Source organism: Cynocephalus volans, chromosome 2 (assembly GCF_027409185.1).
Source record: "Cynocephalus volans isolate mCynVol1 chromosome 2, mCynVol1.pri, whole genome shotgun sequence".
NCBI classification, from domain to species: Eukaryota; Metazoa; Chordata; class Mammalia; order Dermoptera; family Cynocephalidae; genus Cynocephalus; species Cynocephalus volans.
In genome coordinates, this window is record NC_084461.1 from 128867610 (window position 1) to 128894920 (window position 27311).

General features: G+C 41.5%; 1 protein-coding gene across 1 annotated transcript in view; it reads left to right on the forward strand.

The window, feature by feature from the left end:
- The first annotated feature begins 568 nt into the window (after nucleotides 1-568).
- Nucleotides 569-27311, forward strand: part of SH3RF2 (SH3 domain containing ring finger 2) — a 116198-nt gene continuing 89455 nt past the window's right edge. Inside the window, exon 1 of the mRNA XM_063087810.1 lies at nucleotides 569-946. Within this exon, the coding sequence (XP_062943880.1) occupies nucleotides 569-946 (378 nt within the window). The remainder of the gene's footprint in view (nucleotides 947-27311) is intronic.

Sequence of the window (27311 nt, forward strand, 5' to 3'; positions counted from 1 at the left end):
CTGCATGAGATTCTACCTAAACGTATCTGCATGTAATGCAGATAATAGATAAGTTAAATCGGGGCAAAGGAGGAGGAGGAGACAGTTTCACAGAAACTACATTCTAAGGGGGCTTTGATTTGGGACTTGAGACTGACTGTCCGATGCTTTCCCCAGGCAGGGTGAAGGACCCCTTCCAGCCTTGCTGGTAGGGAGGAGCGGGCCGGTTTTGTCTCCCTGCTCCCGCCCTCCACACAGGGCAATGAGCAGTCAGTCCCTGTGCTGAACGTTCCCTCTGATCCTTGCAGCAAGCAGAGTGGAGTCGTATACCTGCTAGCACTGAATCAGAATGAGTCATTTGAAACTTGGGTGCCAGAACAAAGTACTTGCAAACTGCCTTATGAGGCACTGCCTCAATGTAGGTGGGATATACCTCTCGGAGCAGTCACATTTTTTCCGTTCCTTCTTTTCTCCTTCAAACAGGCAGGAAATCTGACGCTCCCAAGAGACCGACTCTGCCCCCTTGACTCAGCTGCCCCTACGATGTGGACCCTGCGTCCCCAGATCCGGACTGGAGTTTTAAAATAAAATGGATGATTTGACGTTACTTGATCTTCTGGAGTGCCCTGTGTGCTTTGAAAAGCTTGATGTCACAGCCAAAGTCCTCCCTTGCCAGCACACCTTCTGCAAACCATGTCTACAGAGGATTTTCAAGGCCCACAAGGAGCTGCGGTGCCCTGAATGCAGGACCCTGGTGTTTTGCAGCATCGAGGCGCTGCCAGCAAACCTGCTGCTCGTGCGTCTTCTGGATGGCGTGCGCTCAGGCCACAGCTCCGGCAGAGGGGGCTCCTTCCGCAGGTCCGGCTTGCTGACCTCGCAGGACGGCAGGAAAAGCAGGACCCACCCCAGAGGTCTGCAAGCCAGTCCTTTCCGGCTGGTGCCCAATATCAGAATCCACATGGATGGGGTAAGAAAGATCTTATTTCCTAATATCATGTCCACTTGGAGGTTGGATTTGTGTCTCTCCCGGGAGCTAAGGATTACCTTCTTTTGGCTAGATTTCAGAGTACCGCTGATAAGATTCTGTGGGAAGTAATCATTTACTGAAACATGATGGAATTCCGAGCCTATCTAATTCGTCCAGGAATTTTCCTTAGAACTGTTAAAACGTCCTAGGCTCTCCTTACTTCTTACCCAGAAGGTAGTTGAATAAGGAAAGCTTTTTAGATTATACTTTGAGTCTTCTACTTCTGCTTTTCTGAGGCCAAACCAGTCCGTGGGAAAAAGAGAGAAAACAAATCCATTTGATTGTTGCTTTTGAGATCGCTGAGAAGTTTCCACATGTCAGGTTTTGTTTGAATTTTACCCAAATCCGTCTTCCCACCCCCAGTCATAAAGCGCTCTTATGAAAATGCTCATTCATAATCTGTTCAAAGCTTTCAAGATACTTGATGCTGGAGATCGTGAGGGAGGGAAGCGTCTATGTGGGTGGACTGATTGATGGCAAAGGCTAGCCCACAAAGTGCAACAGATGTGTGCAGGAGCCCTGCAGATGTGTCTTACTTTACAAAATGAATAAAACACATAGAAAATACACATCAGAGACTTCAGACCCAGACCCAGTCTCCAGCTGCACAAATCACCCAGTAATGCTTTTCCTGTCCAGATAATGTGAATTTCTCTGTCCAGTCCTGCAAGCACACCCTGAGGATTTTATCTGACCTGGAGGTGAGCTGTGTTGTGGGATGTATATAAGGGCATGTCTGGAGAGAAGGACATGGTCCTTGTGAGTCTGGCAGGATTATTTGCACTGTCACCCCTGGAGTGAGTGTGCCCAAGTGGACACAGAAAGCTGTGGCTTGGGTCAGCATCATACTTAGGAAGTCAAAGCTGCTTTCTTTGAAGTCTTACCTAAAGAAGGTTTTAGTACCGGCAGCAGGATCCCATGACTCCCGGCTGTGAAGAGCAGTAGCGGGTGGGAGGATCTTGCACGGACCCCTTCCCCACTCAGGAGAGGAGGCTTGTAATGTGCATTCAGAACAATTTTCTGAAATTTTCCTTCCAAGAACTCTCTCTTCCTTGAGTTCACTGCGCCTTTAAGCCTCCCATGTGGTAGGAGCATGTGTAAACATTCAAAAATGAGAGCGGGAAGAAGCAGGACACTGGTGTGATTTCCTCAGTGCAGAATTTTTATGGCTGTTGTGCTTGTGTGTGTGAACACATTCCAGCAAAGGGCTTGGCATTCCTCTTTAAGTCTCTCCATTAGCCCTAGTCTAGTCATTAATCAGAATCCACAGGCCTGGAAAAGGTGGAGTGGGGGTGGGAGAGCAAGCTTTTCTCAAACATGCCTTGTCTATCTCTGGGTCAGCAAAGCCCCCTCGAATTTCTGAGACCCCGCGGCCTCTCCCCTCCCACACCCTGCAATAGTCGGACTCACCCTTCAGTAGAGTATCATCACTCACTAAGGAAACATGGCCAGACCAGGAGGAGGCAAGTTCCTTATCAGCATCAAACAGTTTTGTTCAGGTTTTCCTCTTTTCGACATGGCTGTGTTGCTAAGAAAAGGTAGCAAAAAACCGATCCACAGCTACCAAGTTTTTGAACCAGAGAGATGTCCCAGACCCTCCTGGCACAGGGAATTGAGATGTAAGAAATAGCCATTAAGATAACTGGGGGTCCCCACTCTTCTGTGGGGTTTTGTAACATCAGACTGAGGTGCCAGGGATGCATCTGTGCCCATCCTTCAAGCTGCTCCAGACTGAGTCCTATCATGTCACAGAACCAAGCCCTAAGGGCTCTTGCTTTCAGGCAGGCCTGGGTTAGTAAAGACGCTCTGCAAAAGAGCAGAGCTGGCAGCCTCCCCCACTGCTCCTGTTACCTTCATTTCCTGAGCTATCCTTTCTTGATGTGGCCCATCTCATTTCCTTTGGGCCTTTCTCCATGGGGATATGAGCAAACCCATTCCTGTACGTAAACATGGCTGTCATTCTGCAACCTGCCTCGACTCTCAAAAATATAATTATCTTTCCTGTATGTGTGAAAACAACGATGCATCCCTCAGTTGAGAAAACTGAAGATTGTTTGGATATCACCCTCTGGTCTGAATCAGAGGAATAGACTTGCATCCTCAGTCAAATTTTCCTGAGTCACTTGCTCTCTCTGCCTTGGTTTATCCAATCTAGTCAACAGCTAGTAATACTTGCTACCCACCCTCCTCCAAATAGTGTGAAAATTATCTTTGCAACATATTCGTATCACTTCAGAAAACATCTGCTATGTAAATGCAAAGCATCATCATTATCATTCATTTAAACTTGCTGTATGACTTTGGGCAAGCCACTTAAGTTTGCTGGGTCTCAACTTAAAATGCTGTAAAATAAGAAAATGTATTGCAAAAACAGAGAGCCACTGTGAGGCTTAACCAATTAGTGTGTGCAAAGCACTGTGAGAGCTTTAGATGAAAGGCATTTTTGGAAGATCATTATCATAGTAAATATTATTATTGACTGTTTATTGTACCCTGCCATGCATGAGGCATTCTACGAAACACAGAAGAAGTGATAGAGAGCCCTTGCAGGAGAGTGTAATAGGTATTATTATTGAACTTGAATTTGTGATGAATCCAGAACAGGATAATACTAAATATAAAGTACTCCCCTAAGAGGACATAAATAACCTGTTGTCACAGGTACCATTTCGTAAAACACCTCTTTCAGAGGACTCACTGATAACCTGGCACTCTGAAAGAGTTCATTTTTAACTTCCTGTCTAGGAGCTTTTTAAATCTGAAGTCTGTTCTGCTCACCAGGCTCATCTAAAAAACAAGTTCATCGAGCTCTTTTTGTTGGTTCGATGGATCTTGTGCCAGCCAGTATGCTAGGGTGGAACCAACAGTCACACCTTGTGGTGCCAGCCGGAGAGACAGAAAAAATAGCCCATTGTGCCTACACGCCTAAAACCCTCCCAAGCTGATTGTGTAAAAAGAAAACTTGAGAAACAGCTGTAGGTTTTTACAGCATGCAATTATTTCAAACCAACAGGTAAGATCAACCAACTCCTGGAGGGCCCCTGGTTGTGCAAATCCCACTGGTTCTTATTTTTCCCCATAATGTAGTCAAACCAAAGGACTTTGCAAGCCTTCAAAAGGATTATGGGTTCCCAAGTAGCTGATTTCTCTCTTCTCACTTCATTACACTTTAATAATATTTCTGAATTAGGATGAGCAATAAAGCAGAGAAACAGAATTTGCAGGATTAGGTTTGAGAAATACCAAAATTCAAATCCTGATTCTGCCCCTCAGTAGAGTATGGGTGAGTCACTCAAACCTCAGGGCCTCCAATTCCCCATCTGTAAATCAGAGATAATAGCAGCACCTTCCTCAGAGGGTTGTTGTGAAGAATAAATGAGATGATTCATATCCCTTAATTCTTAGCGCAGTGAATGGTTCATATTAAGTGCTCAATAAGTGTTAGCTGTGATTGTTATTGAAATGACTCAACACTTTCTACTCTAAATTACACACACTTTTTAAATTTTATATATATATTTTTTAATCAAAGCATAAATTATTTTACATATTTTTAGGGTAAAAATTGACTATCAATAGTTGCGTACAATATGTGATGGTCAAATCAGGATAGTTAGCTTATTCATCATTACAATATGTAATTATTCTTTGTGTCTGTTAACCAATTCCTCATTAATTTCTTATTAATCCCCCTTCCCCTCACTCTCCCCTTTCCACTTCTAGTGACTATAGTTCTGTTCTCTCTTTCTAAAAGTTCAGTCTATTACTGTGATTTTTGTTTCTTTCTCTCTCTTATTGTGTATTCGTTTATTTATTTACTCAGCTCCCACTTATGAGTGAGGGCATGCAATATTTGTCTTGCTGCACCTAGGTTGTTTCACTTAACATAATTTTCTCCAAGCTTGGCAGTTCTGTCTGTAGCTGTTTGAGGAAACTCCATACCATTTTCCATGATGGCTGCACCAATTTACAGTCCCATCAGCAGTGTAGGAGGATTCTCCTTTCTCCACATCCTCACCAGCAGGTGTTATTCTCTATCATTTTGATAATAGCCAGTCTAACTGGGGTGAGGTGATATCTCAAAGTGGTTTTGATTTGCATTCCCCTGATGATTAATGATGTTGAACATTTTTCATATACCTGTTGGCCATTTGTATGTCCTCCTTTGAGAGACATCTATTTTACCCCCCTGTTAATCAAGCACCATCCAGAGATAGTCCTTGGTACCCTGATTTCTGGCATGTTTTGTTTGCCTCCAGTGATTTGTGGCTGTGATTCAGATGCATGATTCTTCCCAGCATGTACTGGCTTTGCAGCTCACTTCCAAAACCCTTAAGGAGCTATGAGTTGAGTCTAGGAGAAGACTTCCTAACTAATTTCACTTCTTCAAATAACAACTTGAAAGGAAAACCATACATAGGGTAAGAACCCAGTTCACTTCTCCAGCATCATCGCTTCTTCATTAACTTTATGTCTTTCCTTTTTTCTGTCTCTCACTTTATTCCCCAACACAAATGCTGCCACCCTGGTTCTTGCAGGGCTGGACTTTCTCCCTGTATTGTTCAGCATCATGCCAATCACACACATTCCTGTTTACTTACCCACGTATCAGCAAGAACACACCTGCCACCTCCAGCACACAGACCAGGTGGCTTTGTCCTAGAAACTTTTTCAGCTGGTGTTAAAAGCAACCTAGGGGAAAAAATGAGGTCAGAAAGCACATCAGGGTATTAAGGATGGGTAGAAACCAGAAGGTGGTCCAGCCCCTTTCCTGGGTCTCAGATGTAGTGTCCTGTGACAGAGCTATGATAACAGATGATGGTTCTTGCTAAATTTGCAAGGGGATTAAGATCATCCCAGTCCCCTGAAAACAGCAGGTAGGTGCCACCTGGGATAGCAAGGACCATATGTGGCAGGTGGAGGCAGATATAAAGGTAGGAGCTGAGGTTTAGAAGTCAGGAAACCCAGATGGTTCTCCAGCTTCACACACATTTGCAAATGTTTTAAAAAACCGAATGGCCACAAATTGGCACTGCTCTCAACCTCTCTCAATGCACCTCTTTCCTAGTTGCAATCCACTCCATTTTATTGCTTGCTATAGTCTTTAAGGATTCATGTTCAAATGGAGCTGGGATTCAATCATTTGTTAGCTGTGAGACATTAGGCAAGTCATTTAACCTCTCTGATCCTCAGTTTCCATATTTGTATAATGGAGATAATAATAGTATATGTACACAATGGGACTTCAAAAAGTTTGTGGAAAAGTGGAATTAAAAGATAAAAATATAAATTTTTTATTTATCAACATAGGCTCCACCAAGTTCAAGACACTTTTGTAAGCAACAATACCAGCCATTTAATCCATTCCTAAAGATCTTAGGGTCCTGGGAATTTAACCATGTCAATGCAGTCTTTTTACACGATTAACTGAAGAAAAATGGGTGCCTTAAAATATTTTTTTAAGATTATGAAACAGAAAAAAATCACAAGTATCAAAATCAGGACTGTAAAGTGGATGCCTAATGATTTCCCATCAAAATTCTCACAAAATTATCTTTGTTTGATAAGAAGAATGAGCAGGAACATTGTCATGGTGGAGAAGGATTCTCTGGCATAGCTTTCACAGGCATTTTCTGCTAAAGCTTTGGCTAATTTTCTCAAAACACCCTCATAATAAGCAGATGTTATCGTTCTTTGGCCCTCCAGAAAATCAACAAGCAAAATGCCTTGAACATCCCCAAACTACTGTTTCCGTGATCTTTTCTCTTGACTGGTCCACTTTTGCTTTGACTGGACACTTCCACCTCCTGGTAGCCATGGCTTTAATTGTGCTTTGTCTTCAGGATCGTACTGGTAAAGCCGTGCTTCTGTTACAATTCTTCCAAGAAATGCCTCAGGATCTTGATCCCACTTGTTTAAAATTCCATTGAGAACTCCGCTCTTGACTGCAGCTGGTCTGGGCACAACAGTTTGGGCACCCATCAATTAGAAAGGTTGCCCAGCTGTAATTTTTCAGTCAGAATTGTGTAAGCTGAACCAATTGAGATGTCCATGGTGTTGCCTATTGTTTCTGTTGTTAATCATTGGTCCTCTTCAGTTAGGGCATGAACAAGATTAAATTTTCCACACAAATTGATGTTGGATGGTCTGCTGCTGGAGGCTTCACAGTCAACATCATTTCACCCCTTCTTAAAACGAGTGATATGTTTGTAAACTGTTGATTTATTTGGGATATTGTCTCCATATACTTTTTGTAAAACATCAGTGATTTCACCATTCTTCCACCCAAGCTTTGCCATAAACTTGATGTTTGTTCTTGCTTTAATTTTAGCAGAATTCATGTTGCTCTGATAGGGGCTCTTTTCAAATTGATATCTTATCCTTCTTAGTGCCTCAAACTAGATCCTGTTCAAAAGTGTTATAACAAGTTAGTACAAGTTTATTTTGGTGCAAAAATGTTTGAAATCCATGCATAGTTTTTCATAATATGCATTTTTCATGAACTTTTTGAAGACCCCTCATATCATAAGGCTATTGTGAGATTAAAATGAGATAATGTATGTAAGGAGCTTAGCACAAGGGTCTGGTACATAGTAGATGCTAATAAATGTTGGCAACAGTAAATAATAAAACAGTGACAATGGGGGGGGCGGTTAGGGGGAAGTAAAGGGCCACACAAAAAAATGTTTACATTATGTAATGATAAAATAAAAAATTAAGTTAAATTTTAAAAAACCAGTAACAATAGAAGAGGAAGTCTACTGGTATTGGAGTTCTTTGCACATACACATAAATATGCAGATATTCCCATTAAAAAATTAAGGAAAGGCGATCACAAAAGGAAGGGGAATTCTTGAAAACACAGAACTGTAAAGATAGAAAACAGATCAGTGGTTGCCAGGGATTATGGGTTGGGGGAGGACGTAACTATGCAGTGCTACATGAGGGAGTTTTGTGGGGGTGATGGAACTGTTCTGAATCCTGGTGGTGGCACTTAAATGAATCTATATATGTGTTAAAAAATTATAGAAATATAAACTAGGAGGAAAAAAAAGTCAATTTTACTGTATGATCATTTTTAAAATAGTATATTTAAAAAGGAAAGGGAACTCTTGTACATTTCTTTTGGTCTCTGCCTGATTTTCACCTGGCCCACTCTGATCTCCTTTCACCTCTATGTGTATTGGGTCAGTGCTATTTCTGAGAGGGACTTTGCTATCACTTAAATGATCAGGGTAATTATTGCAGGTGGACACCTCCCTATTTTAGCCAGCTGTCTGCTTATTACCTGATTCAGTTTTCTCATCAGTTAAAGGTGTCTGGCCAAACAGTGGACAAACATAACAGCTCATTCCCCACAGATGGCCTAAGTTCTGAGCAGATGGGTGGGGCACTTACTCAACCTCGATTATCTGATTATGATTACCCGCCACGTGCTCAGGGGCATGTTACCTAAGGGATTAGCCAATGCGTACTTTCGTGTTGTTAGGAAAGGCTGCCCACCCACATGTCCCTTCACACTGTAAAGGGATTTTGGAGAGAAGGAAAGTGCTTGTTCAGCCCTTGACTCCTGGAGAGCATCCTCACCTGGGCACCACTGCATCACTTCGGTCTTAGCTGGGACCAGCTCAAATACAACTCTAGTCAGTTTTTTCTTCCTTTCTTCCTCCTTCTTTTCGTTCATGCCTGTGCCTTAGACCGGCCCTTCACTAGTTGTTTTCTGTGAGCTCTTAATAGATGTTCCACAAAGCTGCAGGGTCAGACAAACCTGAGATTAAAACAAACCTAAACATTTTTTCTGCAGGACTTTTAGTAACTTTTAGCATGCTAATGAATTGTGAACCACTAAGTGGGAGATTATATAAGAAACGTTTCCCAGATTTCTATGACATTACAGCCCCCACTCCTCCCTCTTATTATTACTTTAGTAATGTTAATTGTCTATGGAACAAAATTTGGGAAATATCTCAGACTTAGTATGTTCAGTTATAATGCAAAATATATATATACGTATTATTGAAACGTAGTTGATTGCACATATCTGTGGGGTACAGAGTTGAATATCAATATTTGTGTGCAACATGTGATGCTCAAATCAGAATAATTAGTATATTCAACAAAATACAATGTAATCATTTTTCATGGCTCTTTACCAATTTCTGCCTTCCTCCCCTTCAGTTCTAGTCTCTCCTTTTGAAAGGTCAACGTATTATTGTGATTGTTGTATTTTCTTTCTTTTTTTATTTATTTGCTTTTTTTTTTTTTTTTTTTTTCAGTTCCCACTTATGGGAGCATGTGGTATTTCTTTTTCTGTGTCTGGCTTATTTCACTTAACATAATTTTCTCTAAGTTCATCCATGTTGCTATGAATGGCAGGATTTCATCCTTTTTATGGCAAAGTCGTATTCCATTGTGTATATAATCACATTTTCCTTATCCAATCATCCAAAATGATGGACATTTAGGTTGGTTCCAACTCTTGGCTACTGTGTAAATAGAACTTCAATAAACATGGGAGTGCAGGTATCCCTTCAACATAATGAGTTTCATTTCTTTGGGTATATATACCCAGCAGTCAGATTGCTGGATTGCATGGCAGTTCTTTTTGTAGTTGTTTGAGGAGGAAAAGATATTTTCAGAAAACTATTTGAATCTACTATCACCACCCTCTGCAGGATTTATTTAGTTCCTATCAGTTTCCAGCTATCAGCACTATGGCAACCTATACAGCAAATGAAGATTCTCACCTTCGCATTGCTTTCTTTCTAATGGAAAGACTAGTTGGCTTTCCAACTAGTCAGTATACATGTATACAAACAAACATATACACATGTAGACATATATATCAACATTAGGGATATTGGCCCTGATTTTAAGGTATTATCTATTACAAGAGTTATTGTCTATTTAGTTATAGTTCTTAAGGGGAAAAAGAAACACTACCATGTTACATGCCCACTGTAAGATACATCCAATTTTAGACATGTTAAGATGTAAATTAAAAAGTATCTTACTAAAGAGTACATATTGTTTTATCCTATTTATATTAAATTCTAGAAAAGACAAAACTATAAATTGTAGTGATTTGGGGGATAATGGAAATATTTCATGTGATGGCATAAAGGTTTATCAAAATATGTCAAAGTGAACATTTAAAATTCATGCATTTCGGGCAACCAAAGGAAAAATAAATAAATGGGATTATTTTCAAACTAAAGAGCTTCTGCACAGCAAAAGAAACAATTAACAGAGTTAAAAGACAACCAACAGAGTGGGAGAAAATATTTGCAAAATATACATCTGACAAAGGATTAATATCCAAGATATACAAGGAACTGAAACAACTTTACAACAAAAAACCAAGCAACCCAATTAAAAAATGGGCAAAAGAGCTAAATAGGCATTTCTCAAAGGAAGATATACAAATGGCCAACAGACACATGAAAAAATGCTCAACATCACTCAGCATTTGGGAAATCAAAACCACACTGAGATACCATATCACCCCAGTTAGGATGGCTAATATCCAAAAGACTGTGAACCATAAATGCTGGCGAGGTTGCAGAGAAAAAGGAACTCTCATACATTGTTGGTGGGACTGCAAAATGGTGCAGCCTCTATGGAAAGTGGTATGGAGGTTCCTCAAACAATTGCAGATAGATCTACCATATGACCCAGCTATCCCACTGTTGGGAATATATCCAGAGGAATGGAAATCATCAAGTCGAAGGTATACCTGTTCCCCAATGTTCATCACAGCACTGTTTACAATAGCCAAGAGTTGGAACCAGCCCAAATGTCCATCATCAGATGAGTGGATACGGAAAATGTGGTACATCTACACAATGGAATACTACTCAGCTATAAAAACGAATGAAATACTGCCATTTGCAGCAAAATGGATGGACCTAGAGAGAATTATATTAAGTGAAACAAGTCAGGCACAGAAAGAGAAATATCACGTGTTCTCACTTACTTGTGGGAGCTAAAAATAAATAAATAATACACAAATAAACTGGAGGGGGAGGGAAGAAGACACAACAATTACAATTCCTTGAATTTAATACGACAAGCAAACAGATATGAGGTTGTTGGGAGGGAGCGGGGAGAGGGAGGAGGGAGGGAGGTTTCGGTAACTGGCCACAATAATCAACCACATTGTATATTGACAAAATAAAATTAAATTTAAAAAAAGAAACAAACCAACAAAATGCACGCATATATAAAAACAAGAACAAACACTGTAAAGACCCTAAATACTCATCAATATTAAATTGGATAAATAAAAAATAAAAATAAATAAAATTTGTGCATTTTTGGTATGTGAATTACAACCTAATAAAGTTAATTAAGACATCTTAGACTCAAGAAATAATGGTGTATGAGAATGTCAGGTGTGAAGGTGGTTCATTTTGAGGGAAGTAAAGCTTAATCAATAAAATGAAACTTCCTGGAGGGGGGGGGAAGGTGGTGTTTTAAAGGTCAGGAAGGATGTGGTCCAGGGATAAAGAGGCAGGGTCTGTTCTTGGCATGTGGCTGCTGGGAAAGGCAGGACAGGGCAGAGATATCTTGAATTAGGATGGAAGTTGGAGGAGAGGGAGGAGGAAACAGATGGAGAAGACACAGGATGACTGGATACCTCTAGGAAGACTCATATCAGTTGCTTTCTCTTCAGCAATCCTCATGCCAAACTGATTCCATGCCATCATGTGGCCTATCAGCTGTATCTACAGCAGCTAGATGGATCCAGTGCAGCCAAGCAAGGCACCTCTGCTGCAAGCAGGTGGCTGAGCTTACTGGGTAACTCCATGTCCCTGGCAAACAGAGCCATTCTTTCCCATTGAAATGGTCAGGTTACCTGATAAGCCTAGCATGTATGAATGACAGCCAGAGCATCCAAACAAGTGGTAGAACACAGGCAAGGAAGGATGAGTCCACTTACCATGAGCAATTTGGGTCTGCGTGAGCCCCCAGTGTCACACTGCTCCAGATTCCCAGCTCAGAAGCTAGAGCACTCACCAAACTGTTCCTAAGTGCCTGCTACGTGCCAGGCTCTGTCTTGAAACCTCACACCAGGGACACTCTTAGGCTCAGACTCCAGGACTCAAATAATAGCTGAGTTCATCTCAGATCTCTGTCATTTCTCCAATCTTTTTTCCAAGCACAAAGAGAACAGTCAGCTCATCTTATCTCTCAGTGCTGTGTTCTGAGCACCCAGCCCACAGCCTGGCCCATATGAAGAACACCAAAATATTTTTTGCATGGAAGAGTAAGTAGACACATTCATGTCTGTGGTAGACTTCATGGAATCATGGAGTAACTCCTGAGGATGCAGAAAAGAACCCTCATGAATAAGCCATTACAGAGCTATGTGGGGAATGAGCATCTCACTGTATTAGGCGTCAAGTCATGTGGTGACCGAAATTGCCTCGGTGTGAATCACCTTATTAAAAACCTTTTTGGGTGACAAACATCACTCTCCAGAAAACACAGTGAGCCAGTTCAAAATCAGTTAATTCATAAATTACTGTCCCTAAGAAGGAAGGGAATGCTACCCCACATATGGCTACATGCCTGCATCATACACAAATGTCATGTGTTCCTTTGATCTTGGGAGAAACACTGTATTTTGAATTGTCACTTAGTCACCAGGACACAGTGACAGAAAGGAAGAGGCTCTAAAAGACTTTGCCACTGAGTTATGAGGAGTTGACCTGGTCTGATATAAAGGGAAGACAGCATTTCAGATAGGAACCGGGCCCCTGGAGCTCTCACGCTGCCAAAACCCTAATTTCATTATTTTTTAAACAATTATATTTTTTATTGTATTAAAATCTATATACTATAAAATCGACCTTTTTAGCTTTTTGTAAGCAGACAGTTCAGGGGCATTAAATACATTCACGTTGTTGTGAACCATCACCACCATTCATCTCCAGAACTTTTTCATCAGCCCAAACCGAAATTCTGCACCCATTAAATAATAACTCTCCATTCTCTCTTCCCTCCAGCCCCTGGGACATGTACATGTATTTTTAAAACTCTTTCTGAATAAGAGGAATTGGTGTTTTAGTATCATTTTACAAATATGTATTCCAATTTTCTGCTGCTTCTGACCTTAGACTTCCAGTGACATAAGTAAACACGATCATGTTGTGATTCAGAGCCAAGGTTCTCTGTTCATGTGCACCGTCTGTGTGCTTCTGGGCAGTTACTTAGCAACCCTAAGCATCGTCGCTATAAAATGGAAATAGTTAGGCTCACCTCACGGAGTTATTGGGAGGATTTAATAAGAAGATACCTTTAAAATGCTTAGCACAAGGCCTGGCACCAAATAAGCTCCTACTAAGGTTAACTGTCTGTGTGTACTCATCCAGATAGTCTTATCTCTTGAAGTGATATCACGTTCACCACAGTTGGACTGGTAGTTCCCTGCACTGTAGACATGGGGACAATAGGGATCATGGCATCATTTGGAGGATAAATCAAAATAATTCATATAAAGCTCTTAGCACAGGGCTAGCCACATAGTAAGCTTGGTGATAATAAATGCCAGACATTGTTATTATTATTTCCCAGGTCTCATTCATTCCACAGACATGTTGAATGAGCCTTTGATGGGGAAGACCCTTTGCCTGGGCTCCAGTGAAGAACAAAAGGGAATGAGACATGATTCTTGTCCTCAAAGAGCTCATAGGCTTTGGGGAGAGACAGCCACATATACTAATAAAAACAATGCAGTTAATAAATCTTAAAATAAATGTGTTCACAACGTGTTAAGAGAGCACAGATGAGAGACTTGTCAACTCTACCAACAGAGTAGATGTATGGAGGACTCACTATGTGTGCGTCATTCACTGGGCTAAGCACTTTTACCTACAGGATCTCATAGAACCCACTGAGATGGGTGCTACTGGTATCTCTACTTTACACATAAGAGGTTTGTGCTCAATAATTAACAAAACAAAATAGGATAGTATGATTACAGATCAAAATTTAGCATTCCTGCCTTTGTGGGGAGTGCTCAGGGAAGTTATTGAGGTTGCACTTTTTTAAACTTCAGATGTTCTGATTCATAATCCTCCAGGCACGACACTGAGGACTTCAAACCTCACAATGCACTGAGAAGCACATACGTTGGGTAGCGAGTCCTGGCCTCATGGTCCCGAAGTTGCTGGCTTTGGAAAATGTGCCTTTCAGGCACCTTTTGCATGCACAGCATGGAGGGCCAAAAGAGGAGGTGAGAGAACTTGGATCATTCACTTTTACCCTTCCTAGAAAGGTCAGTAGGGGAACTTTAGCTTGGAGGCAGGAGAAATAAGGCAAATAATCCAGCGGTGTCTGAAGTAGGCCACCTGAGCTGAGGACATCAGCCAAACTGCCCGTGTGAGGGATGGCACAAATGAAACTATCCACCTCATCAGGCAGCTGCCGCCATGTGGCTGAGGGCAACCCACGCTCAGAGGAATGAGGGTGTCTTCATTCCTCTGCGAAGTCAGCCTCTCGCCTCCACAGCAAGTGTCAGGCTGTGCAGGACTGTCTTTCCTACTGGACTTAAGCTCCATAGGTAAGGAAGTATCTTCCCCTCCTCTGTACCTGAAATGCAACCAGCTTTTACTAAATATTTTAATTATCAAATGTGTAACTTTCACTGTATTGCAAGAAACTGTGGTTAGATTTACCAGCCTTATGCTCAGGAGCGCCTGGTATCTTCTCCTGTGGCTAGAGGACAGGAGGTACACCAGATATTTGGTCCCCAGTATCCCTTCCAGCCCATGTCCTCTTGACAAGAGTGTTTCTTGACTTAAGGCCAGATGTGTTAGGAACAGCACACAGGTGCTTGCATGGGATTCAGAGGTAATTAGGAGGTAAAAAAGAAGTCAAACCAGAATGGAGCCAGATACCAAGGAGAAGACCAACTGACTGGCATGCTGAAGCCTTCTGAGCAGGTTGCCCTGGTTTTTGCAGAATTAAGAATTATATCGCTGTATGCATAAAAGTATTTTAATTGGTTGCCAAGGCAATGTGGCAGAATTGTTGGGCATGGAGCAGGAATAGAACTCTGCAGGGCTGCGTTCAGGAAAGGTGTTTGTCTGTGATATTAATGATCTGCCTGGACAGGAGAAAGGCAAGGTGCAATGAGTCCTATTTGGAACTTTTGCTTAATAAACAGGAACAGCAGAGAGAGGGAGGGGCAGAAGAGAAAACTTCCCTTCCCGGCTCTCCGGAGAAGCAGGAGAGCTCATCTTCCAGATTCCAAATTTCTCCCTGGAGTGGTAATTTCCCATAGATGAGGGAAACCCAAGTAGATTGGTTCTGTGCTTAAAGGAAGGAGAAATAGGGAGAGACAAGAATGGAAGGAGGTAGCAGTGTTCTCTTTCTCTTGAGAGATTATGAAATAATTAAGGGTGTAGGGGCCTATACTTTAACAGAAAAAAACAAACATTTCTCATCTCCTCCTTTTATTTCTCTTTGCATTAAAAAGGAAAATAATTTGCAATTAAACATGTTTTTATTGCATTGGTTTTGTTTTCTGAAGCTTTTGAAAGACTGGGATTTTTTCACAACCATAAAACTTTGCGGTTGAGAAGGATCTTGGGTTTTCAACCTCCTCCCATTCCAGTTACTATCCAGGGTCTGGAGAATGAAGCAAACTTAATCAGGTGGAGTGTTTATTCTGAATGCTTGGGCAAGGAGAGAGGGACCAGGAAAGAAAGAAGCCAGAGAGGAGGTGGATCTAGTTGTTAATCTCCACCTTCATAACTAGTACCATCTGGGAGCACATGCCGGACACTGTGAAAAATAAACATGGTTTCCTTTCATCCTCCCAACAATTCTTGGAGGTCTGAGGTGTTTTCCTATTTCAAAGATGAGGAAATTGCCAGGAAGTGCAGAAATCAGGACTTGAACCAGGTCTGTCTGAATCCAAGAACTGGCCTCTATCCAGATCAGTCAAGGGGTCCAAGACGAGTGTTGTGTTCCCTGGGAACCCTGTGGAGCTTTGCACTGTCTCCCGTTGTTGGCTGGTTCCTGTTGGCACCAAATCGCTGTTCTAATGTTGTTGATAAGCTACATCTTATCTGGGTACTGCTTGGTCAAAAATGTAAGAGTTTCAATAATAAAAATGACTCTAGGCAAATAGAGAGGGAGATGAGAGGGGAAAATTGGGTGAGAGAAAAGAGGAGGGTAAAGAAGGAGAAAGGCAGAAAAAGTACATGTGAGATCTATCAGCACCGCACTCTCCCGAGTGAGCCACGGGCCGGCCCCCAACATGTGAGATCTAGACAGGAGAAACAACAACCAGGGAAGAAGGAGAAAAGGGAGAAAAGGCAATCAGAAATCAAATGGGCAGGGGAGGGATATTTGGGGAGATATTTTATCAGGAGATATTACAAGCTCTGGTCCAGAACTGGTCTGTTTTCCTGAAATGTAAACAGAGTCAGAACAAAATATTTATGTTCCATTTCTTTCAGAAATCCTTCATCTAGATAGGCAAAACAGTCCATTCTCGGTGGGGGGAAACGGAGCCTGAAATTTAGGAAATTCAGCTTCCAATCCTTTGAGCTATCTTAACTGAAAACCAAACATGTAACATGAAATGAATCTGAGAGCTTAACAAATCTTAGCAATTATTATGGTTATGGGAAAAGTCCCAAATTCTCTGAGTCTCAAGATTCCAACATTCCCAATTTGAAATCTGCCATCTTCATATTTTACAGAGTATGCAGAGGATTCAGAAGTATTTGCATTTGTGTTTTTAAGGGGAAAATATAAATTTAAAGGTTTTCAGAAAAATACCTGCCACTTTTGAGCCCTGACAGTCTTCAAGGGCCTGTGCTAAATACCTAACCTGCAAAAGCTCATTTAACCAACAGAGCAACAGATCAGGAAGCTGAGGCTCAGGAGTACTGGGTAGCTTGCCCAAAGTTAGCCACGTAGACTGACTGCAAGCCCACATTCTTCACCATCACATTATGCTGGTTCATCTTGCAGCACAGTAGCTCTGCCTCCCTTATGCAAAGAGTATGCACAGCACATATCTTTTTTGACTTATTAACATGGCAGTAGTAAATTTCTCTCAGGTCATGGTACCAGTTGAAATCTTGCCACTCCAAAACTACACGGTACCAACCTCACATGCAGGGACTGAGTGAGTCTTCTAATTCCTTTGTATTCTAGAATCTCGCCTCTGAAAGAAAGTCTTCCAAGCCAGCCAACCACCTCTCCTATGCTTCGGTGTGCTCTTTGACTTCCCACAGAGAGACCCACACAACAGGTTCAAATCTCCAGTGTAGGGGAGCTTTCTGCACCTGAATGCACTCTATTCCTTCCACTGCTGGGCAGCAATATTAGGAAAGTCTTCTTGAAATTGAACCAGATGAAACACATCAGTCCCCTCTTCCATGGGAACCTACAGCTCTTTGAAGGCAATTCAGGAGCATTGCATCTTATTTTAATAGCTTATTTCTAATCTTATTTTCTCCAGGCTGACATGCTTCACTAAGTTTACCCAGTAAGCTGGTTTTAAATATTCCTACGCCAGGTGGCAAGGTAAAGAAATAGTGAAGAGTGGGCCTCCGAAGTCATAAGAGCTGGTTTCAAATTCCAGTTCTACCTCTCATTAGCTGTGTGGTTGGGAATAAGTCAATTACCCTCCCTGATCCTCAATCTGTTGCTCAATGATGGGGATATCATACAACCTACCCCATCCATTGGCTCTGAAGATTAATTGACACACTCAAGGACTGACTCGTAAATACACTTAGCATATGTTAATGATTTTTGTTATTATTTAGTAATATTATTGCCACTCTTCCTGCACAGGTATCCATTTTATTCCACTGAGAGCACCTGGTCCAGGGTCTAGTTGCTTTCTGTTTAAACCACCCACAAATAAGCATACTGGGGCTTTGTGCAATATGACATCTCTGAAGTATCTCCTTGCTTGAGTTTCAGATCTTTCCAGAAAGAATTGCCACATTCCTGGCGAATCTCTCTTGGGATTCCTTCCCTGTAAAGAGCCTCTAGCCATAACAAACCTTGTTAAAACAACACCATAACAGGAATGCTACTCTTAAAAGCACTATAGAAAAAAGTCTTTTTTTTTTTTCTTCTCTAAGTTCTGGAGAGTATATTTCACATTTTGTGGGTGCATGGTAGGCTACAGATACAAACTGTACTCAGCATAAGGAAGAAATTCTGCATTTCAATAATAGCCACTAGTATTTATTCATTACACAAATATATATGGAGTACTTACTAGTATTAGACACTAGACTAGGCATTAGGATAGATCTATGAACATGATAGACAATTAATGTACACTCTAGTGGGATAGATAAAAAAAAAAAAAAAAAAAAACATGGTCTTACTTGGGTTCTTGCCAGAAGCAGACCCCAAGATGAGGACTGACTGCTCATAGATTATCTGGGAGATGTAAGGACTCTAGCCGGGGAGGGAGGACACCATATAGGGCAGAGACAGTGGCCAATAAACGCGTTATGAAGCCAGCCACCACAGTGGGCGACTGAAGCTTAGTCCTTTGGGAATACTCTGAAAAACAGGGTAAAACTCAGACCTCAGAATTATACTAGCCAAGAAGTGAGAGATCTGGGATATTTTTACCCCCATACCTGTTAGTCATTAGAGCTGCCCCCAGGAACAGAGTAGGTTCTAGAAGCTGAAGGGAAAGCTTCCAACAAAATTGCAGGTGCTGGCTATTGAAAGTGAAGCTGAATTGCACAGAAATGGTAAAGGGCTCTGAAGAGATGTGGGCATAGCACCAACAGCATCACATACACACACATATGCGTGCGCATGCACACACGCGCACACCCCAAATAACCAAAATAATGACAAATCATGATCAGTGTCTGCTGTATAAACTGACTATAGACAAGGGTATGAACCAGAGGATAAAAGGGAAGACCTCCGATCGGGGTGATCAGAGAAGTCCTCTCCGAGGGAGGCATTTGTGCTGATGCCTGAAGGCTGAGATGAAGGCATCCCTGTGAAGAGCAGAGAACTGGCTTCCAGGTAGGGAGAACTTGTTGAGCCTGTTCCGAGTAGGCAAAGAGAACTTGGTGGGTCCTGAGTTCCAGGAATTGAGCGAAGACCCATATGGCTGAGGGGTGATAAGAAAATGAGGTGAGAGGCACGAGAAAGGGCTGCAGAGGAAGGTCTAGAGGGAATAGGAGGCCATGGTAATGGTGGGGGGCTGAATCCTAGAAGCAATGGGAAGGATTGAAGCAGGGAATCACCTGACTTGATTTTCAGTTCAAAATATCACTTTGGCTCCTATGTGGAAAATAAATTTCTGGGGAACAGAATGGAAGCAGAAGACCAATTCTGTTTTTGTTAGTGGGTGGCCTGGACTAAGACCGTGACAGTGATGGAGAGAAGTGGATGGATTTAGGAGCAGATTTGGAAGTAGAAACAGCAGAACTTGCCACAAATTGGACATGCAAATAGGACCTTTTTGTGCCACTAACCTTACTGAAAATTCATTATGCTAAGCACTTCCATTGAATTCTTGCAGCCTCTGTGTAGGCAGGTACTACTATCTTCATCCCCATTTTACAGGTAAGGAAACTAAGGCCCAGAAAGATTAACTTGCTCAAGGTCATACAGAGTAAGAGACAAAGCTGGATTCGACTAAAACTGATGCTCTAAAGCTGCTATATTATAGCATTAAAACTGAGAAAGGTGGGGATCCGCCTGTCACTCCTTCTGAATGTGCATCTCACTGTTCACTTCAACGTGTTCACTTGCAGGATGTTATCAGGCAGAGGGAAAATCGCAAGCATTAAAACCAAAAAACCTATGTTTGAATCCAACTCTTTCATTTGTTCACTGTCACTAAAATTCTCTGAGCCTCAGTTTCCTCCTCGGTAAAGTCATAACACCTACTTCAAATAGCTTTTCTAAACATTAAATGGAACTCTGTAAAGCTGAATCACTAGGTTGTCCCAGAGTCAATTCAAACAACCTCCCTGGGTGCCTCCACCTGGGAGCATAATGGGGGTGAAGTCAGGCTCACATCCCTGGGAGCTGGTACAGTAGACTTGGCTCTAAAACTCAGGGACAGGTTTCCTTCCAAGGGCAACTCATCCAAGCAAATTCTTCTCATAACTCTGCCTAAGGCCTGATCTGAATTGGGTATTGCATCAAAAGCACTCCTAAACCAAGTTATCACAGGCTTTCTTTTCAAATGTCACCTAATGAGGAATCATAGAACAAAGGTGCTGAGAGCTAAAAAGGGCCATAAAGAACACCTGGTCCGAAGTCCTATTATACAAATGTGGAGTGTAAACTTAGCGAGAAGAATGGACTTTCCAAGATCACTCCGTCTGCCAGTGAACAGACCAAGAACTAAACTCCAGCTCCCTGACTTTCAGTCCAAGCACTTTGTATTTTACCAAACTGCCTTGCATCTTGCTTAGGCCATTGTAATTAGTTTGCTGGGCTTGGGCCAGAGGCCTCCAAACTAGATCTCAGCGTAAAGAATTCCATTAGAAACATGAACCCATCCAGATCATGTGTGGTGTTTTGCGATGTGACCTGCTGAGGCACTTGTGGACCTCTGGTGTTCACCTGCAATTTGGTTTGAAAAGCAGATAAGCATTTACATGGTCTCACAGTTTATGACAATTTTGAGCCTCCAAAGGTAATTTCCAAAGACCGGGGACAAGCTATACTGAGAGACACAGAATAAAACTAAGGCAGAAATAAAAACATTTACCTTTTGTAAATGTAATACAAAAGGTATTAAAAAGGCAAACATGGAATTGGCAGCACGTGCCTACAACCTCAAGGATGTCGTTATCTAAAAGCACTTTTTGTGCAACCATTTGCCCAATCCCAACAACTATTTTGGTTTTGTTTTTTAACATTTTAAATTATTTCCAAAGAATAAAAAATGATTACTGCGTCAAAGGGGATGAGCATTTTTGAGACTCCTGATACATAATTTGCTTTCATCTGTGTTTACCAGAACTCTTTTAATTGCAAGTGACAGAAACTACCTCAAACTAGTTCAAACAAAAGTGGGAACTTGTTAGTTCATAGGGTCACAGCTGGTTTCAGGGCCTCTAGGACCCAGATAGTTCTGGCAGATGGCTCTCCTCTGCCTTGAATACATTTCTTTGCATATGTCGCCTCATTCTCTCCATTTGCTGATGGCATTCTCCAGGTTGTGGAGGGAAGAAGGGGAAGCCTCCAGGGTTCTTAGTTGCAAACAATAGAATCCACTACAAGAAAAATATTTAAGCAGAGGCAGAATTAATAAAAAGGATATTAGGCAGTTCACAGAACTTCTGGGAGGACTGGAAAGCCTGATTTGAGGTCACCCTGCCAGGACCAATACCCTAGATGACCAAGTGCTGGCTTCCAGATCTGACCCTGTTGGCACTGAACACAAGGCCACCCCTGGCCCAGTCCCTATTGCTGCAGTTGGAGGTCAACCTGCTTTAGCCTCCACCACTGGCACACAGAGGTGGCGAGAGGTCTTCTGTGGTCCTTTCTTTGGGTCACTAACTCCCAATGTGATACTCAAGTAAGGTACATCTAATTGGCAAAGCCTAGATCCTTGGCTGAAAGCCACACTGAAAAAGCTGGCATTTTCAACTTCTCAAGTTTGAAACAGGTTTTGTCACTCACCAAAACTTGTAAGGTGAGTGAGTTCTCAAACATGGAAAGGGGTTCAGATGCAGGGTATTAAAAATAACCACAAATATGTCCTACAAGAAACGTGGTAACAGAGAGCTCAGACTTCCATAGTTCCAGCTCCACCACCCCAGAAAAGAAGTTAATTCACTTTCAGCATCACGTAATTCAATACCTGGCACTTCGTAAACATCTGTTTGACTTAAATGATCCAGAAGCTTAACAAATGAGGCCTGATTCTAAGCCCTAAGACACCGTTGTGTCTACTACTGACAAAACTAAGATGGAATTAAAGTCCTATGTCCCCCTAGGTGCCTTATGTGTAAAATATCTGTTCCCTGAACTTTTGTTTAAAATGGGCAGGTTAACCTACCTCACTTGTGTTTAACTTTTATGGCTGTCTAATTTCTTTTTGGGGGGGTGGAGGGGAGGGAAATAATATTTCTGAAAAATGAAAACCAGACATTTTTACCATTAGAAATCTACTGAAATAGAAAATGTGATTCTTACATAGGAAGAATATTAACAGGATGTAAAATTGCTATTGGCACTTAAAGATACATTAGCAGGGTCAAAACTGGGATCAAAAAGAACCCAGGAGGCAAGGCAGCTTGCAAATACAATTCTCAGTTTCACTGAATAAAAGGGCAGGAAACTAAAATACAATACCTCAAAGAGCTTTCACAGGTAGTGTGAGATTTGATAGCAGCAAGCAACAGATGGAAATTTTTATACAGATGCTGAAATTAGTTTTGCTAACACTTACTCCTACAGTGAACGGCCACCCAGCCTTGACTCTTGCAAAGTAGCCTGTGGAAATAAAACAAAGATGGCAAACTGATAACATTCTTGAAGATAGTGGATTTTTCAGGAGCTGCTGCATTTCAGCATTTTTTTTTTTTTTTTTTTTTTTTTGCCTCATGTCAATTCCAAAAAGTTTGTAGTAGGGGGAAATCCTGAGGTGGTCATCTTTAGTTGTCACTTAAGGCAGTCTCCACTATTTAGTAATAGAAGTAAGGATGTGGGGACTCATTTGAATCTTCTCATTTCTCAGAAAGGTACATTCTTTCTTTGACTCTTCTCTAACCACTGCTTCTTTCTGGCCTGGGGGGAGGAAGAGAGCTAAGGAGACTGTTATCATCTCAGATATGAATGGAGTAACTAACACTCATAGCATTCTAGGTGCAGGTAGGGAACTATTTCAGGATTCCTTGGAATGAAAGCACTAAAATACCTAAAATATAGGACATAATCACGGTAAATAGTGGTTAAAAGAACTTTAGATTAGATGTGAAAAATAGAAGTCTGGGCAGCCATGTACTATAACTATAGTGGTTTTATCATTTTAACTCAAGTAGCAGATTGAGGCTATTAATTCAGCAAGAAAGAAAAATTGGCCAAGCCAGATGTTAGCCTAAAGTGTCAATTTTTATTAATACTGATTAGACCAAATTATCCAGGAAAATTTCCCTGTGTCAACACAGTGTATCTGCTTTGTATGGGAGGACATTTTCAGCTGCAATTTGCAAAATTTCTTCTCAAACTGGCTTAAACAAAACAAAACCAAAAAAAAAAAAAAGGAGGAGGAAGAGGAGTAGGAGGGGTATTTAGAAGATTGGTAGTTTCACGGAGATTTGAAAGTGGACCTTAGGCACAGCAGAATCCATGGCTTCACAGTCATCTGGATTCTGTATCTTTCTCTCAGTTGCTTTCTTCATTCTCAGGCAAGTTCTTTCCAGGGGCAAGATCCTGGCAGCCAAAGCGTACATCTTAATCTTAGAGAAATTGAGGGTGTTCTCCGTGACAGCTCTGCCAAGGAGACTTCAATTAGCTTACCTCGGGTCCTGTGTGCCATTCTGAGCAATCTCTGTGGATGGGGTGTGAGGAATACTCTGACTGGTCCTGTCTAGGTCATGTGGCCACCCCTGAAACCAGAGGGCTGCACAGGATCAGCTCACGGACACCACAAGGACTGAGCAGAATTACCAGGGAATAAAAGAGAGCTGGTTCACAAAGGAAGAGATCCTGTGCAGACAAATGTCTCAATAAGAATACATTTAAGTCCTAATTATATTTTTACATTTATTAACATTTTATACATGGGAGTTCAAAGCAAAAAGGAACCAAAATTCAAAGTACATCCCAATGCTTTATTATTTCTCTTAACCCTTTGACTTTTTACCCAACCTCTTCATCACCCCACAAATCAGTCTACCAAAGTCCTGCCCACAGTTTTTAAGGTTCTGTTTGAATGCTGCCTCTTTAGAAAATGTTAGCTGGTCCCCGTCTGAGATTCTGTCTCCCTCTTCGGTCCTGTAGTGCTCACCTAGCACTTCCTTCTCCGGCCTATGTCTTGTATTTGTGTGGCTTTGCTTTATGCCTCCCCACGCCACCCCACCCCCAGATTATAAACTCAGAAAACACTTAAAGACAATAAGAGACAGAGAAGAAGGTAGAAAAGGGGCTGTCTGAGTCAAGATGCCCTTTGGACTTAGTTCCTCCTCCGCTATAACACTTACCTCCCTACACTGACATTTATTTCTTGTCTGTTTCTCCTTCTGGACTCAGAGTTTCTTTAGGGAAACAACTCTGTATGGTTCAACTATTCCTTTTTTTTTTTTTTTTTTTGTAGCTTGCACAAAATAAATACTGGATCCACGGAGGGATGGATGAATTCATGGCTTTATGGAGTTAGTTGTAGTTTCTAACGTAAACTTCACCCTTGTCCCAGTAATAAAGAGCTCTAAAGAATGCAGGGATTAAGATCAGCTGCATGAGCAATCAAAAATGTTATACTGGAAGGTATCATAACCTTATTGAAAACACATGGAACACAATACATATAAATTATTGCACAAGAGAATTTGTTTTAATATAATAAACTACTGTTTTATTTGGCCAATTAGACACCCAAGTTCCTGCCACCATCATTTGTAACTGGTTACCAAGACCCCTGAAGACAGGGAGCTGGGTTGAATTATCATTAGGTACCCTTCCACAACCCCATCCCTCAGCTCTTTGATTTCTTGGAATTACCCTTGCTTTGGTTTTTTATTGCTGTTTCTTCATATCACCAAAAAGTCCATAAACTACACATACTTAAGTTATACTGACAGCAAAAACAAGAGGTGAGCAGGCTGTAGAGACTTGCCCCGGGTACATTTTGACTGTGGATCTAATTGATCCACCACAGTGGTCCCCTGGGTTCTCATGAAGCATGCTGCAGTAGAAAGCCATTTTCTTGTACCTTCTAAGAATAATTAAATGAAATGAAACTCATATTTTGAAGCTTGTATTATTTCTGACAAGGCTATTCAAAAAGCAAAAACTAGAAGAATCGTATTTCAGCTACCAACTGCAGTTCTTCGGTTTTCCTTCTAGAAATGGCACTGTCTGGGTTTGTCAATAGTGTTTACCGTCAGGCTATGCCTGATTCTGTAGACAGCCATCAAGGGAATGGTGCTGTGAGTGCACTTGGTGAGCTGGAACTACACGAGACCCAAGTAAATGATCAATTGACATGCTGTGTTAAAAATCATCTTAAAACTGTTCTGAGCCATCGTCATTTTTTGCTGTCCAGAGCCATCATTTTTCTGTTAAACTAAGAGAAGAAAAAGAAAGTAGAAGTTCAACTGTATTCATTTCCACCAACATTGCCTTTTGCACAGAGAGCATTAAACTGGGCATTGTGAAGTTTTCAAAGTTGACAAGAACTAAGATAATTAATGTTTACAATAACTACTCTCAGCCTCATTCATCCTTTCAACAAATATTTATCTATCAGCCACCATATGCCAGACAGATGACTAGGCTATGGATATACAATGGAGAAAAATGTAGATACTAGAAAAAAAATTCTTTTAAGAAAAAAGAACAAAAAATTTAAATATTAATAAAATAGACAACTAAATTAATATTAATTAATTAACTAAAATGTACATGCCATTTCTGCTCTCGTGGAGTGTGAAATCTCATCAGAGAGATGTTAAGTAGTAAAACACTCGAATCAATATATAATTTTAAAGTGTGATTGGTAATGAGAAGAAAAAGGCCTGAAAGCTCTGACCTATTTGAGGAGGGATATTTTGGACAGTATTTGAGGAAGAAGGAATTAAAATGAGGATCAGGGTTCAAAAAAGGTACTTCCTAAAGGAGTGAAGGATAAGTAGTGATAAGCCAACTGAAGCATTGGGCAAGAGTGATGTCGGTGGTAGGGTCTGGGGGTCCTGATCGTCAGCCTCAACCTACCCAGTCCTCCTACCAGGTTCTTGACTCAGCCACAGGAAAGAATTCAAGGGCAGAGTCATCATAGACAGTGAGAACAAGTTTAATATAACAGGTAAGAAATACAGGTTCCATGGAGAGAATGCAGCGTGTTCCAGAGACTGAGCAGGGCCCACACCAAGTTTAACACAAAAGTAAGTTCAGCACAGACATCAAGTCTAACACAAAAGCAAGAAAAACATACTTAAAGGTAAGTACAAAGTGCAGGCTGGCTCAAGAGACGAGCAGCCAGCTACTGAAAGCAAGCTAGATACAAAGCAAAGCATACATGCCTGAGCCAGTGAAGTGCAGTGCAGGTTGCCTCCAGGAAAGTGAGCAGCTTTCATACTTACTCCATCTAATGAATATTCAATTAAGGGGGTGGTTTCCAGTTATGTAGCATTTAGTCTTGCACGTGCTCAGTCATTCTCTTCCTGGAGCATGTTCATTGGTCAGATCCTACCACATGCACCAGGCATATTCAAGAATATTCTGTGCTCTGTATTGAGCATGCCCTGCCACTGGATTTGCATAAGCCAGCCCGCCGGATCTCATTTTCCTCATGTTGGTGCTGAAAATAGGTCTACCTGGCAACAGTAACTTTCCTCAAGGGAAGAGCTCAGAGGAGGGGGCCTGAGACCTGCAGGAGTTGGTGAAAACCCAGAGGTGTGTCCTGAAACCAGAGCCCAGGGAAACTGAGCACCTCCTATATCAAGAATATTTGAGGCAAAAGGAGCAGTAGCTGGTGCAAGAAGAGTCTTGAGGAGGAGAGACTGAACTGTCAGAGGACATGACCTCAGGCCTTCTAAAAAGAGGCAGGAGGGTCCCGGGGGAGGGGGAAGGGAGACAGAGACCCATTAGATTTTAAGGACAATGGTAAGCCACTTAAAAGTTTTAAATGGAAATGGTATGAGCCAATTTACATTTTCTAAAATCATTGTGGCTGCCTTGATGAGAAGTATTGGGCAAGGACAAGGTGGAAATGGGGAGACCTATCGGGAGAACATGGCAAAGACTGGTGCTGGTGGCAGTGGAGACAGACAGAGGTGACATATTTGAGATCTGTTTCAGATACTCCCTTCCCTCAACTGTAAATGTAGAATCAATAACACCTATATCCTGGGTTGTGAGAATAAAGGAAGACAATGTACATAATGAGTTTGTAACCATGACATATCATAAATGCTCAGTAAATGTTAGCTATTGTAGTTTTTGTTATTTTCAGGCCAATGTGAATCATACGAATAAAAACTCACTTCTTTTCTGTATCAAGAACCCTGTAAACAGAGGTTTTAGTTCACAAGAATTAAAATATGCACTGTATATCCAGCATGGCACCAAATGCCACACTGGGGAAACGCAAGAGAAAGATGAGATG